The sequence below is a fragment of the Cheilinus undulatus genome, linkage group 6, assembly GCF_018320785.1.
Source record: "Cheilinus undulatus linkage group 6, ASM1832078v1, whole genome shotgun sequence".
In the NCBI taxonomy this organism is placed as follows: domain Eukaryota; kingdom Metazoa; phylum Chordata; class Actinopteri; order Labriformes; family Labridae; genus Cheilinus; species Cheilinus undulatus.
The window spans coordinates 50,437,265-50,449,570 of NC_054870.1; the positions used below are offsets into that span (position 1 = coordinate 50,437,265).

At 40.2% G+C, this 12,306-nt stretch overlaps 1 protein-coding gene across 1 annotated transcript in view; it reads left to right on the plus strand.

The window, feature by feature from the left end:
• The window catches only part of vit (vitrin), an 80,817-nt gene that overhangs the window by 54,955 nt on the left and 13,556 nt on the right, over positions 1-12,306 (plus strand). Inside the window, exons 13-18 of the mRNA XM_041789037.1 lie at positions 1,790-1,855; positions 2,306-2,368; positions 5,898-5,960; positions 6,206-6,253; positions 8,562-8,627; positions 10,814-10,961. Of these exons, the coding sequence (XP_041644971.1) occupies positions 1,790-1,855; positions 2,306-2,368; positions 5,898-5,960; positions 6,206-6,253; positions 8,562-8,627; positions 10,814-10,961 (454 nt within the window). The remainder of the gene's footprint in view (positions 1-1,789; positions 1,856-2,305; positions 2,369-5,897; positions 5,961-6,205; positions 6,254-8,561; positions 8,628-10,813; positions 10,962-12,306) is intronic.

Genomic DNA, 12,306 nt, shown 5'->3' on the forward strand with positions numbered 1-12,306 from the left:
TGTCCAAGGCATTTCACCGCTTGAGGCTTTTCAGCAGCAGAGAGATCCTTTTTCTTTCCCATATTGCTGAAACCTGTGGCCTGCTTAATAATGTGGAATTTCTTTCTTATGTAGTTTTCCTTTAATTGGGCTCACCTGGCAAACTAATTATGACAGGTGTCTGAGATTGATTTCAGTGATCCAAAGAGCCCTGAGACAATACCATCCATGAGTTTCACTGAAAAACAAAAAATTGAATGTTTATGACACTAAAATCCAATTTGCATAATAATGTGGAACGCAGTGTATTTTACTGGTTGTAAACAGCTACAGCTGCCAGTTGGTGATAACTTTGCAAAGCCAGATTCTATGGCTGACATCAGGCAGATCTATCTTGGAGAGGTCCTGTCAGAAATGATTATGCCACGTCTGAAAACAGACATGACTAATCAACATCCTTTAAGGGGAAGGAGTTGGTGGCCACAGGTGGGGTTTAGTTGTACTGGAAGTCGAGGGCTGCCCTGGGTGTAACAATTATCTCAGATGTAGCTTTAGTATATCAGTAGTTTCAGAACTGGACCACATTTCTTTATTACAAAATCAAAGAGACACAATGAAAGCTGTGAAGATGTTTTTGCACTTCTCCCATCCGCCCTCGGCATGAGTTTTATCTACCAACAAGCTGCACTGTCTATAAATTACGACAGTGTCTGTCAAGCTCAGATTACTACCGATCTGTGCATGCCCACTACCTCATTATGTCTTTTGGTGCTAATTGGCCCGTAATGAATGTGATGGATAGACGTTCGTCCAGTTACCTTCCAAGATTTTTTTCTTTTTAGAGTCCTCCCCTTCCCAAACTTGTCTTTTAGACAATATGGCACACTCACTCCAAAATCTGGGTCGGGACCTTCAGTAGGGCCAGAGGTGATTTTTTGGGGGGCGTCGCCAAATGAGTTTTTAGAATTTCTTTGCTACAATCTTTCATGTGACATTTATTTTTACAGTACACATTATAGTCATATTGGGGGAGGGGGGTCCATCCTATAACACTGAAGGCCCAAGGGGTCGAGCATACATAGAAATTATATGTGATGGAGGTGAAGTAGCTTCTTCCGTCATGTAAAATAGAAGTGCCATGCAAGACCAGACTGAGTCAGAATTTATGTTATCCAAGCTAGCACCACCCATCAATATACCCTACCAGCTAAGGACAGTACAGAAAGCAAGTAATTGGGTCACAATGGCTTGTACCTTTAAAAAAGTGGGTTGCCAGTAAAAAAAAATTTGGGGGAACACTTGTCTAGCAGATGTATTGTAGAGCTGCCATCATTTGTTTTTATAAGGCAGGTAAATCTGAGTGTCATCTGCATAGCGGTGGTATAAAATACCATGTTTTTGAAAATCAACCCTAGAGGGAGGAGGCAAAGACAAAAAAAAAGGACAGGACCTAGAATAGAACCTTGGGGAACTCCACAGGGTAGGAGGGGCAAAAGAAGGAACAGTCACCAGTTTTATTTTAAAACACTTTTCTGTCCAGTAGGACCTGAATAAGTAAGGGCCGTACCTGTTAAACCTACACAGTGTTGGAGGGGAGTTACCGGTACAACTGAGAGATATACTGGATGAATTTTCTTCAAATTATTGGTGGTGACTCCTAAATAGTATTTTCTTTATATGCACATCCCTAGTGTCAATATTGTATGAGAATCATATTAAATTTCAAGGTAATGTCATCACTATTAAAGGGGAAATAGCACTAGATACAGATTCTAGCAGTTGCTGATGCCTCCTTCTCTGCTGTACTCAGATGTTAGTTATGGAGCTCCAGACTCGGGATACACGTGGAGCGAGACGGACGCATCAGAGATGACAGGTAAGTCGATTTAAGGCCTTACGTCATGACAACATGGTGTGTACCGCCCTTCCTCTCAGAGGCAGGGCACTACACATCTTTATGTTGCATGCAGGAACACAGCATGCTTGAGTTAGTGAAGCAGCTTGGTATCTGCTGACCATGTATGTGTTGAATTGGCTCCATATGTAAGTACATGCAGTGTGTCTCTGAAGACTGTGTTTACATGCCATCTGCCTGCCATATGAGACATCTCTGTGAAGTGTGGAGGGAGCATAGGGCAGGATTAGTGTTAGTGCATGTGAGAGAGACACACTGTAAGGTGATAGTTCTGCTCAAAGATGTTTTTTTTCACTGGTCTGGGATTGGTCAGGGAGGGCAGAGTGTGTGACCAATCACAACCATGGAAATGTGGTTTCCTCTTGAGTTCATTGTGGGAATACTAACAGGTTTCACAACATCCTCCTCTAGCTCGGGATCACAGGCCTGATATGTCAGAATATGAGCGCTGGTTTTATAACTTTGGACCGTACCGTAAGTGCTTTTCATTCTTTAAACTGGGATCTAACGCATGTTGGGGTTCAGGTTTTATTTTCTCTGATGTGTGCATTGTGATACTGTGAATTTAAAAAGTCTTCCCCAATATAAACTCACTGCAATGTTCACTTTTTATCTTCCGATGTCTTTCTTTATTCTTTAACGCTCATTGGGTTGTGTCATGTTTTCTTTATTTCAGGTAAGAACCCCCTTTTCTATGAACACAACCTAAGACTGGCTACACGCTAGATGGTTTCCAATCCTCCAAATATGGGCGCTGGGGGGGTTATACACTCATGTCCCATTAGTAGAAGCTGTTGTCCTGTTATTTTGGCCCAGAACAAAACAATGTGATACCCGCCGTTGCGCTTCAGTGGCCCAGCTTCCTGTTAGCAGCATACCTTCAAAGGCCAGGATGCACTGTTAGATTTTCATCCAATCCGGAATGAATTTTGAGTCACATGACTCACTTTAGGTTTTCCTTTGTCGGACAGCATCTGAAATCATGATGAAAACAGCAGGAATGTCTCTCTGATGCCCCCAAAATGAAAAACAGGAAATATTCCTACTGACACCAAATATTTGTTATTATTGAGCTGCCAATTTGTGTTTGGTTGATTATTTCTTTGTCACAAAAGCTTCTTGGCAACAAATCTTATACCGTTGGAAAGTCCATTTATTTTCCTTTTAATGGTGTCACATTTGTAAGGAGCAGCAGAGCTGAGTGTGTGGGTTGGTCAGTGTATTTTCTGGCAGATCCGTTTCCTCGTTGAAACCAGACTCAAAAATCAGGAGAAACTCTTGTTATTCAGTTTTATCTTTTTGATTTGAAATAGAAAAAACAGAAATTGGCTCATTTTTCAGTTTTTTCATTTTGGCCACAAAAACAGAGAAACAATTAACATTTTAAAAATAGGGGTCAAATTTTTGTTTTTTTAATTCTGTTGTTTTGTTTTCTTCATTTAATAAAATACTCAAGGAAAAGGAAATCATGTGACCATTGAGAAAGGGGGAACATTTCAAAATAAAAGCCTACGTCAAACAAGAGCCACACATACATATATATATATATATATATATGAGAATAAAAGTTAACAAGATATATTACAGTCTCTTAAATTGCAAGTACATATACAATTTACGTATTTATCATAAATTGTATATAGAGCATTTTGGCTTATTATAATACGGTGAAACGCAATAGATGGCTCTTGTTTTGATGTGGAGGCTTTTATTTTGAAATGTTCACCTCTCCCAATGATCACATGATTACCTTTTCCTCAAGTATTTCATTAAACAAAGAAAACAAAATAATGGAATTAAAAACAAAAAATTGGACCACTTTTTAAAAACAATGTTATTTGTTTCTCTGTTTTTGCGACCAAAATGATTTTATTTTTTTTTGTAACCATTTTAGGTCAAAAACTGAAAAATGGCTTGTTTTTACATTTTTCCATATTTGGTCAAGTAATTAAAAAAAAAACAGAATAACAAGAGTTTCTCCCAATTTTTGAGCATGGTTTCAACCTGGAAATGGACCTGCCAGAAAATACACTGACCTGTGTTGCACCCATTAAATGTTTGCCAAATCTTCTCTGCCAGTGCCACACAGCTTATTCTGCCGTTTACTCTTCTTTGGTGGATTGGATGAATGAAGTCGGACAAAACAAGACATATTGGCAATTTAACAGGAGCCTCAGTAGTCTGAGGAAGAACCAGCCACAACAGCCTAGCCTCTACTCCTCATCCTGATCACCAGCCTGGTCACACACTGCTGTGGAATGGCATCCCATTCTTCAACCAGCATTTGTCACCAGTCAGCCAACGTGGTTGTGTTGGTCACTCTGGCACCAGCAGCAAACCCAGCTAATCCCACAAGTGTTCAGTGGGGTTGAGGTCAGGACTGCTGGCAGGGCATCCCATCCTCTCCACTCCCAAATTCTGGAGGTAGTCTCTGATAAACCCCGCTCTGGGGGGGCAAGCGTTGTCATTTTGGAGGTTAGAGTTCGGTCCTAGACAGTGGGGATCTCTCTGCATTGAGATTGCAATCGGGCACCCGGTTGTCATCTTTAGGTACCAGAAGAAACAGCAAAATAACTGTTTGGCATTGGCAGAGAAGATTTGGCAAACTATTAATGAGCATAACCCACATACTCAGCTCTGCTGCTCATCCCACGATTGCATGATCCTTACAAATGTGGCACCATATTAAAAAGGGAAATAAACAGGCTTTCCAGTGGTATAAGATGTATTGCTAAGAAGCATTGTTACAACAAAGAAATATTCCACCAAGCACAAATTTCCTTACACGTTGTGCTAAGTTTTAGACAGTCTAGAGATCTCCTAGAAACTTGCATGATCGAACTTGACTTCAGAAGAAAAACAACACATGAGCTTGATGGTCAAAACCAGTTTCTTTCAGCTGAGACTGTTGGCGGGGTTGAAGCCCCAACCTCCTCAAAATGGCCTCCGTTGTTTACAGTTCAAATGCAGATTCATGGCTTTGGACTGGCAGGAGATGTTGAGACCACGTCACTCCAGTGCTGGCCTCTCTTCACTGGCTTCCTGTGAGGGTGTTTTATCAGAGGCAGTGTGATCTGGCATCTGGACTATCAAGTTTCTGGTGGTTAGGATGCCAGATCGAGAAGGCCTCCAACTCAACAAGGAGCACTGAAATAATCACATTGAAAGCATATACTTGTGTTTTGGCTAGTAATTGCCCTGATTTGGTCCAAGCCCCCTGATCGTGTGGGCCCAAAAAAGGATCCTCAAACCATCTAGTGTGTCGCTAGTCTTATCTGGTTAGTAACATTAATAAACCCCCTCTTCTGTCACAAAATAAAAATCAAAACAACAAGCTGAAAACATGGCCATGTGACACTCATTGTGAATTGGAGGCGGCAGTTCAACCAGTTGTGAAGTAAAACCATGTGCTCGACTCATCAGGAGTTAATTTAGAAGATTGATACCACTCAAATGTAGGTCTGATGAAACCAGGAGCCAGTTTAGCACAAAACATGGAAACAGCAAGATTCTAGAATTATTAGTAAAAGCTGACAACGAGAGTGCCCTCGTTAATAGCTGGGCTAATGAACTGAGTACGTCCCCCTCTAAAAACAGACTTCAGAGTGGTATTAATCTCCTTGTCAGACTTGAACAAGCGTATTTCCTAAAATGTTCAGCTGTTCTTTCAGCAGCATTGAAAAACAAACAGTAACTTAGTTCTTGTCAAAGCCTTCACACTAAAATAAACAAACCACTTATGATCCGGCCCATTCAAAAGACAAAAAGCCCTCACTTTGAGATTACAGGCTATGTTTCCATCTGTTTGAATACACAGCAGGACCTCTACGTCTCAGTGAAATGGATCGGGTTTGGAAAAGCTATCTGGCACCACAAAAAATACCACAATACATCTAAGCCAAAGAAACCAGGCGAGCAGCCAGGAGCGACTGTATGCTATGGTGTGTTTATGATAATTTAAAGTGTTTTTCTCACTTTACTATCACTGACCTCTTTCTTTCAGCTCCTCGTACGTCCGACACAGAAGGCATCCGTAAAGTACCGCTGGATACCACCCACACACGAGGTGAGCCGTAGCTAAAACCACCAGTTTAACCAGTGTGACATCAGTGTAGACGTAAAGATCCGTCCTTCTTGTTGTGATCTGCCATGCTTTGTAGTGCTTTAGCTTTCTAATTCTAGCAAAGCTGAAAAATCCCTTTTTAATTTATGAATAAGTCAAAATAAATCTGAATTTTAATCATAAAGGCTGATTGTTGCTGCTTTGTGGTAGAACTGTGCTAATGCTTAGCTCCTATGATATCTATACAGTGGAGCCAGTGGACGCCTGGAAGCCAGAAGTTAACCTTTATGAATCAGGTGAGTTAGCTTGCATGCAGCTGCAGCGCTAGCTAATGTGTTTAGGGACATTATACGGGCTGAACTTCTCAGAGAATGAAGAGTTTGGGGAAAATAAAATCAACAGATGATATTATTATTGGAAATTAGATCACATATTTGCAGGTTATAATTGAAAATACTTGTCATAAATGCAAAGATTTTGTCTGACAATGATGTAGCATCTGGACAGGAAAGTTTTCAGGATTTTTTACTGTTTGGTCTCCCACACTGTCAACTGTACCAGCAGCAATACAAACCAAATCCCAAGGTCAACAGCCATCCATAGTTAGGATGTAAGTACCCCAATCATTTGAATGATGATTTCATTTATTAAAGGGAAGTCCATCCAAATCTACCAAGCCCTATGTGAAAACGTTATTCACCCCTTATTAAAATTTTCTGAAGCTGAATTCAATTTCAGTAGCCACACCCAGGCCTGATTACTGCCAGACCTGTTGAACCCAGACACCTCTTAAATAGAACCTCTCCGACAAAGTGGCGTAGGCTAGAAGATCTCAACACATCATGACGCCATCTAAAAAAATTCAAGAACAGATGAGAAACAAAGCCACTGACAGATATCAGTCTGGAAAGGGTTATAGACATATCTAAGGCTTTGGAACTCCAGCCAACCACGGTGAGAACCATTATCCACAAATGGAGAAAACTTGGAACAGTTGGGAACCTTCCCAGGAAAGTCTGGCCTACCAAAATAACTCCAAGAGGGCATGGACAACTCATCCAGGAGGACCCAAAAGAACCCAGAACCACATCTAAAGACCTACAGGCCTCACTGGCCTCAGTTAAGGTCACAGTTCATGATTCAACAAAAAGGAGACTGGGGAAAATGGCATCCACGGGAGAGCTCAAGGCCAAAACCACTGCTGACCAAAAAGAACACATAGGCTGGTCTCACATTTGACTGAAAACATCCTGATGATCCCCAAGAATTCTGGGAAAAAATTCCTTGGACTGACGAAACTGAAGATCATTTTGGAAGGTGTGCGTCCCGTTCCATCTGGAGTTAAACTAACAGCATGTAATAAAAACATAATCATGCCAGCAGTCAAAAATGGTGGTGGCAGTGTGATGGTCTGGGGATGTTTTGCTACTTCAGGACCTGGACCACTTGCTGTACTTGATGTAACCATGAATTCTGCTCTCTATGTAAAATTCTAAAGGGGAATGTCCAGCCATCAGTTCGTGACCTCAAGCTCACTCTGGTTATATAGCAGGATGATTTATGTACCAAGTCCACCTCTGAATGGCTTACAATAAACAAACTGAAGGTTTTGGAGTGGTCTAGTCAAAGTCTGGACTTAAATCTGATTGAAATGCTGTGGTATGACCTTAAACAACCCTCCAATGTGGCTAAATTAAAACAATTCTGCAAAGAAGAGTGGGCTTAAATTCCCCTCACAATGATGTGAAAGACTCATTGGCAGACATCACAAACACTTGCTTGCAGCCGTTGCTGCCAAGGGTGGAACCACCAGATATTAGGGTTAGGGGGCGATGACTCTTCCACATAGGACCAGGTAGGGTTGGATGGCTTTTATTCTCCTTAATAAAGAAAATCGTCATTTAAAAACTACATTTTGTACTTACTCTGGTCATGTTTGGCTAATGTTACAATTTGTTTGATGATCTAAAACATTTATGTGTGACAAATATGCAAAAAAAAGTCACAAAAGGGCAAATACTTCTTCACAGCACTGTTTAAAGTTTAATATAAGCCAGATCAACACCCCATATGTATATGTTACTGATTTAGTTGATTATTTTTGCTTTCAAATGAAGCATGCCTTTCATTCTTGAACTTCCCATCCATCCATTTAATTTTTTCCACTTGTTCTTATAATATTCCCACAAATCCTAATTTCAGACTGTAATTTTAAACCAAACCGAGGCTATGCAGTGAAAACCATCTGGGTTTCTGCATGGCCTGTTATTATAGCCCTGGGATCTGGATTTTATAAGTCCATGGCATGGTTAGTTGAGGTTAAAATTGGTGCCTGTTTGGCATTGTTTTGCCACAGTAAACCCAGACTAAAGGATATCTAGACACGGGTCATCAATCTGTGCCATAGAAATTTAAGTGAAGTCCAGAAAAAGCTAAAACATGGACTAGGACAATGAAAGGTTATGCTGTCAGATTACACAGCATGGCTGGTGCAGCTGAGTTTACAATATATCTTCCCTCTCTTCCCTAAACTTTAGGAGTATTTTTGCAAGGCAGAATAAAGCAGAATCACTTGAATCACTCTCATGATCTTTGTTTTTTCAGGCTTCAGCGTCAGAGAGCAGGAACCTGCACCAAGAGCACCTGAGCCTGTGTCACAGGGAGACCCAAGTATGATCCACTAACTCAGACTATTTAATGCCAATATGCATCGTATTATATCTGATTTTAACACCTTAAAAATACAAATTACACCAAAAGATTTAATGACCCTAGCGAGAATGAGGGACATTTATTTATTATACTTTTTCTTAAGTGATAATTGTTCTTTTTTCTGTTTAAAAAAAATAAATAAATAAATAATGCAGAGTCTTAGTTTCTTGCACCAGAAAAATGATTTATCTTCCCAACATTTTCCAAAGGAATGCTACATTAAAATCCTGGTCCAGTGATACTCAGTGTATGGCTCTAGAGCCACATGTGGCTCATTTGTGATGATTTGTGGCTCTTTTATGTTGTAATTTGAAACATTATCCCCCAGAAAACCTTAAAAAGGAAAATTTTATGTCAGAAATTTTCTGTTGCGGGTAACATTAATCAGGTTGTCTCCCACATTTATACAGTAGTAGTAGTAGTACCTTACATATGTGCAAAGTATCCCCTGATTACAGCCTTGATTCTTTTCATTCATGAAAATGTTTTTGATTTCCAACAGGATAGGCACTTTTCTTAGTGGGACATGTTTTATCCAAATTCCCAAGAATCAGTGTCCTGTTTTTGTCACTTGTGGACCATTTTTGCCACCTGTAACTCATTTTTTTGTCTCTTTTCACCAATTTTTGCAATTTTCTGCCCTTTTTAGCCACTTTCCTTCCAGTGTTTGCAACTTTAAGCCCATTTTTGCCACTTCTTTTTGTCACTTTTATCCTACTTTCTGCAATTTTTTGCCACTTATTGCCCATTTAGGTTGCCTTTTGCAATTAAATGCCACTTTTTGACCATTTTTCCTACCTTTTTATGATTTTTGCCCATTTTACTCACTTTTCACTCATTTTTTGGGAATGTTTTTTGCCACTTTTAACTCATGACTTGGTCACTTCCCACCCATTTTTTCCACTTTTCTCCAAGTGTTTGCAGCTTTTTGGCCATTTTTAGCCACATTTAACTAATTTTAATTGCCACTTTTTGCCAGTGTTTCCTGCTTTTTGACCATTGTTGCCACATTTAACTTTTTTTAACTGCCACTTTTTTTACCACTTAGACTTTGGCTCTTGGCAAACGTATTTTTCAACAATTTGGCTCTTTGGTTGGGCAGGGTTGAGGAGCACTGTCCTGGTTTATAATGCTCTTTTAAAAAGTAATGACCCTCCCGCCACTAGAGGCCACTGCAGCTTCAGTTAATGGCTGCTGCCATCCTGTCTGGCACTTCACAGATGTAAACATGAGAAGCTCAGTGGTGGCTTAGCGGTTAGCGTGTAGTAGGAACAGTGCAGTATGACAGATTTTATAGTAAATGGAAATAATGGAAATAAAGTGGTATGTGGGCTGTGGAGAGTTGAACGTATAACTTCCACCTGGAGTGAAAAGAGGCCACATATCAAAGCACGGTATTAATCTGCAAAGAGAAACGAAGGCTGGCGGCACTAGCTTGTAATGTTAGCCTTGCTGTAGAGAGTATATCAGGCTAACGTCACACCCACTGACACTATAACCTTGCCAGGAATTTGTCTGTTTTCCAATGATTTCTCCTCGTTAGACTAGTCGGTTAAATTAAATTTTTCATGTCCAATGGTGTCCTCAGGTGAACTTACGCCCCATTAAACATCTCAATTAAGCCTCAGTTTAGCCCAAACATGCCTGAAAGTTCTGCACAGTACCGTATACGTGAGCAGCCACCAGAAAACTAGCAGTCAGCCTTGCACAAGTCCTATAAACAAAGAAATTTCTTTTTCTGAAAAAGCTCCTTTTGATTACCATTGTGGCGGGTTGGGTTTATGCTAAATAACGCAAATGGCTAGCTTTTGTTTTTGCCCCACACCTAACTCCCCAGGAAGGTGGAAATCCTGAGACTTTGAGGCTTTATTTCCCACAAAACTAGTTTGAGGAGTGCCAACAATAAAACAGCCACAGCTCCTTCAAATATTCTTAGATTTCCATGTGTTAGCTTAGAAACCACACTTTCACAGTGTGTAAATAACTTGTCAGGGTTTAGATGGATAAAACTAAAAGACATCCAGCAGTTCTAGAGAAAACAGCTGATTAAAGATAAGTACTTTAGTATAAAGAAACATTGGCGTGTCATCAGCATAACATTGACATTGTTTAATCGGCTGTTACCTTCTTCTTGTTTTTTGCAGATTGTAAAGTGGATCTGGCCTTCCTGATGGATGGGAGCTGGAGCATCGGGAAGAGACGCTTTAAAATCCAGAAGGACTTCCTGGCCGAGGTCGCTCAGGCTATCAATGTGGGCGTGGCCGGACCAATGATGGGAATCATCCAATACGGGTAACATCCCCGCCCATGCTGGGTCACTTGGTGCTGACTGACGTGATGTACGATTGTGAATATAAATAAAAGCCAGACTGAGGTGGAGATGTGAGTTTAAGCAAGGAGGTGGACATTGGAATAAAGGGATGGGTTGTCATGGCTTAGAAATAAAAGGCTGGTTTAGCTCACTGAGATGGCCTCGGGCTTCATCTGTGAGTTTAGTTGTTGGTTTTTTAGGTGGATCTCAACAATAAAGGGTAATAACTGCTTTCATTAAAGTTAAAGGAGGGTGGGCTACCTGTAGAATCTGGCAGCATTTATTCCAGGAATGGTGGTATTATGTTAATACCATTTATGTAAGAATATCCTCGGTATATCCTCGTATACAAACAACCATGGCTCTACATGCTGTGTGCAGGGTTTAAGAATGAATGGGGGCAAATTAGCAATGAGTTAAGAGGCTAGCGGCGCCTCTTTAACAGCTTTTCTCCATCATGTTGTCTTAAACATGCTTTTAAAGGACTCAGTGATCAGCTGTCCGGCTAATAAACCTTACTGGTTTGATTAAAATAACATTTGAATTTAAGATGACGAGTTAAAAGTGAGCATTGATGGGACATTCCTACATGAGCCTGTTTTGACATTATTTTTACATATTTGTTGTTTTAAAGATTTGAAAAGACAAAATGGTACCAAGTGAAGAGTCATTAGGGAGCTGAAAGATGAACTCTTAAAGGTTCTTCGCAATCACGTGATCCTAAATGTCCGTTGGGAGCCAGGAAGTGGGGGGCAGCCTTTAGAAATGAATGGCAACATAGGAAAGTTAGTACTTCATGGCTCTAAATCAGTGGTTCTCAAATGATGTGGCAGGGCATATTGGTGTGCCTTAAGACAAGTAAAGGTGTGCCTTGGGAATCTGGCTGGACCCCTGAAAAAACCCAGAGAATGTGCCCTCCCCAGTTGTGATTTATTGATGATATCAGTGTATGTGTGTTGGATTGGTGCTAGCATCCTGGCTAACAGTTACCTCATTATTGAGCTGAAATTGGTGTTGAAATGATCATTAAATCATGCTACTTTTAACCAAGTTAACCAGTTTTTCTACCCATTTTGCCACTAATTTTGTCAACTTAAACCATTTTTGTAACTTTTTAAATAAAACTTTTGGCCCATTTTTTGCAACTTTTATGGAACTTTTTGCCACATTTAACCCATTTTTGCTACCTTTCTGATGGGTTTTGCCTACTTTTGCTATTATTTGGACATTTTTTGCCAATTTTTTCATCACTTTTTACCATGTTTTAGCAACTTAAACCCTTTTTTGCCACTTTTCTGACACTTGTAACCTTTTTGTCACCTTTTT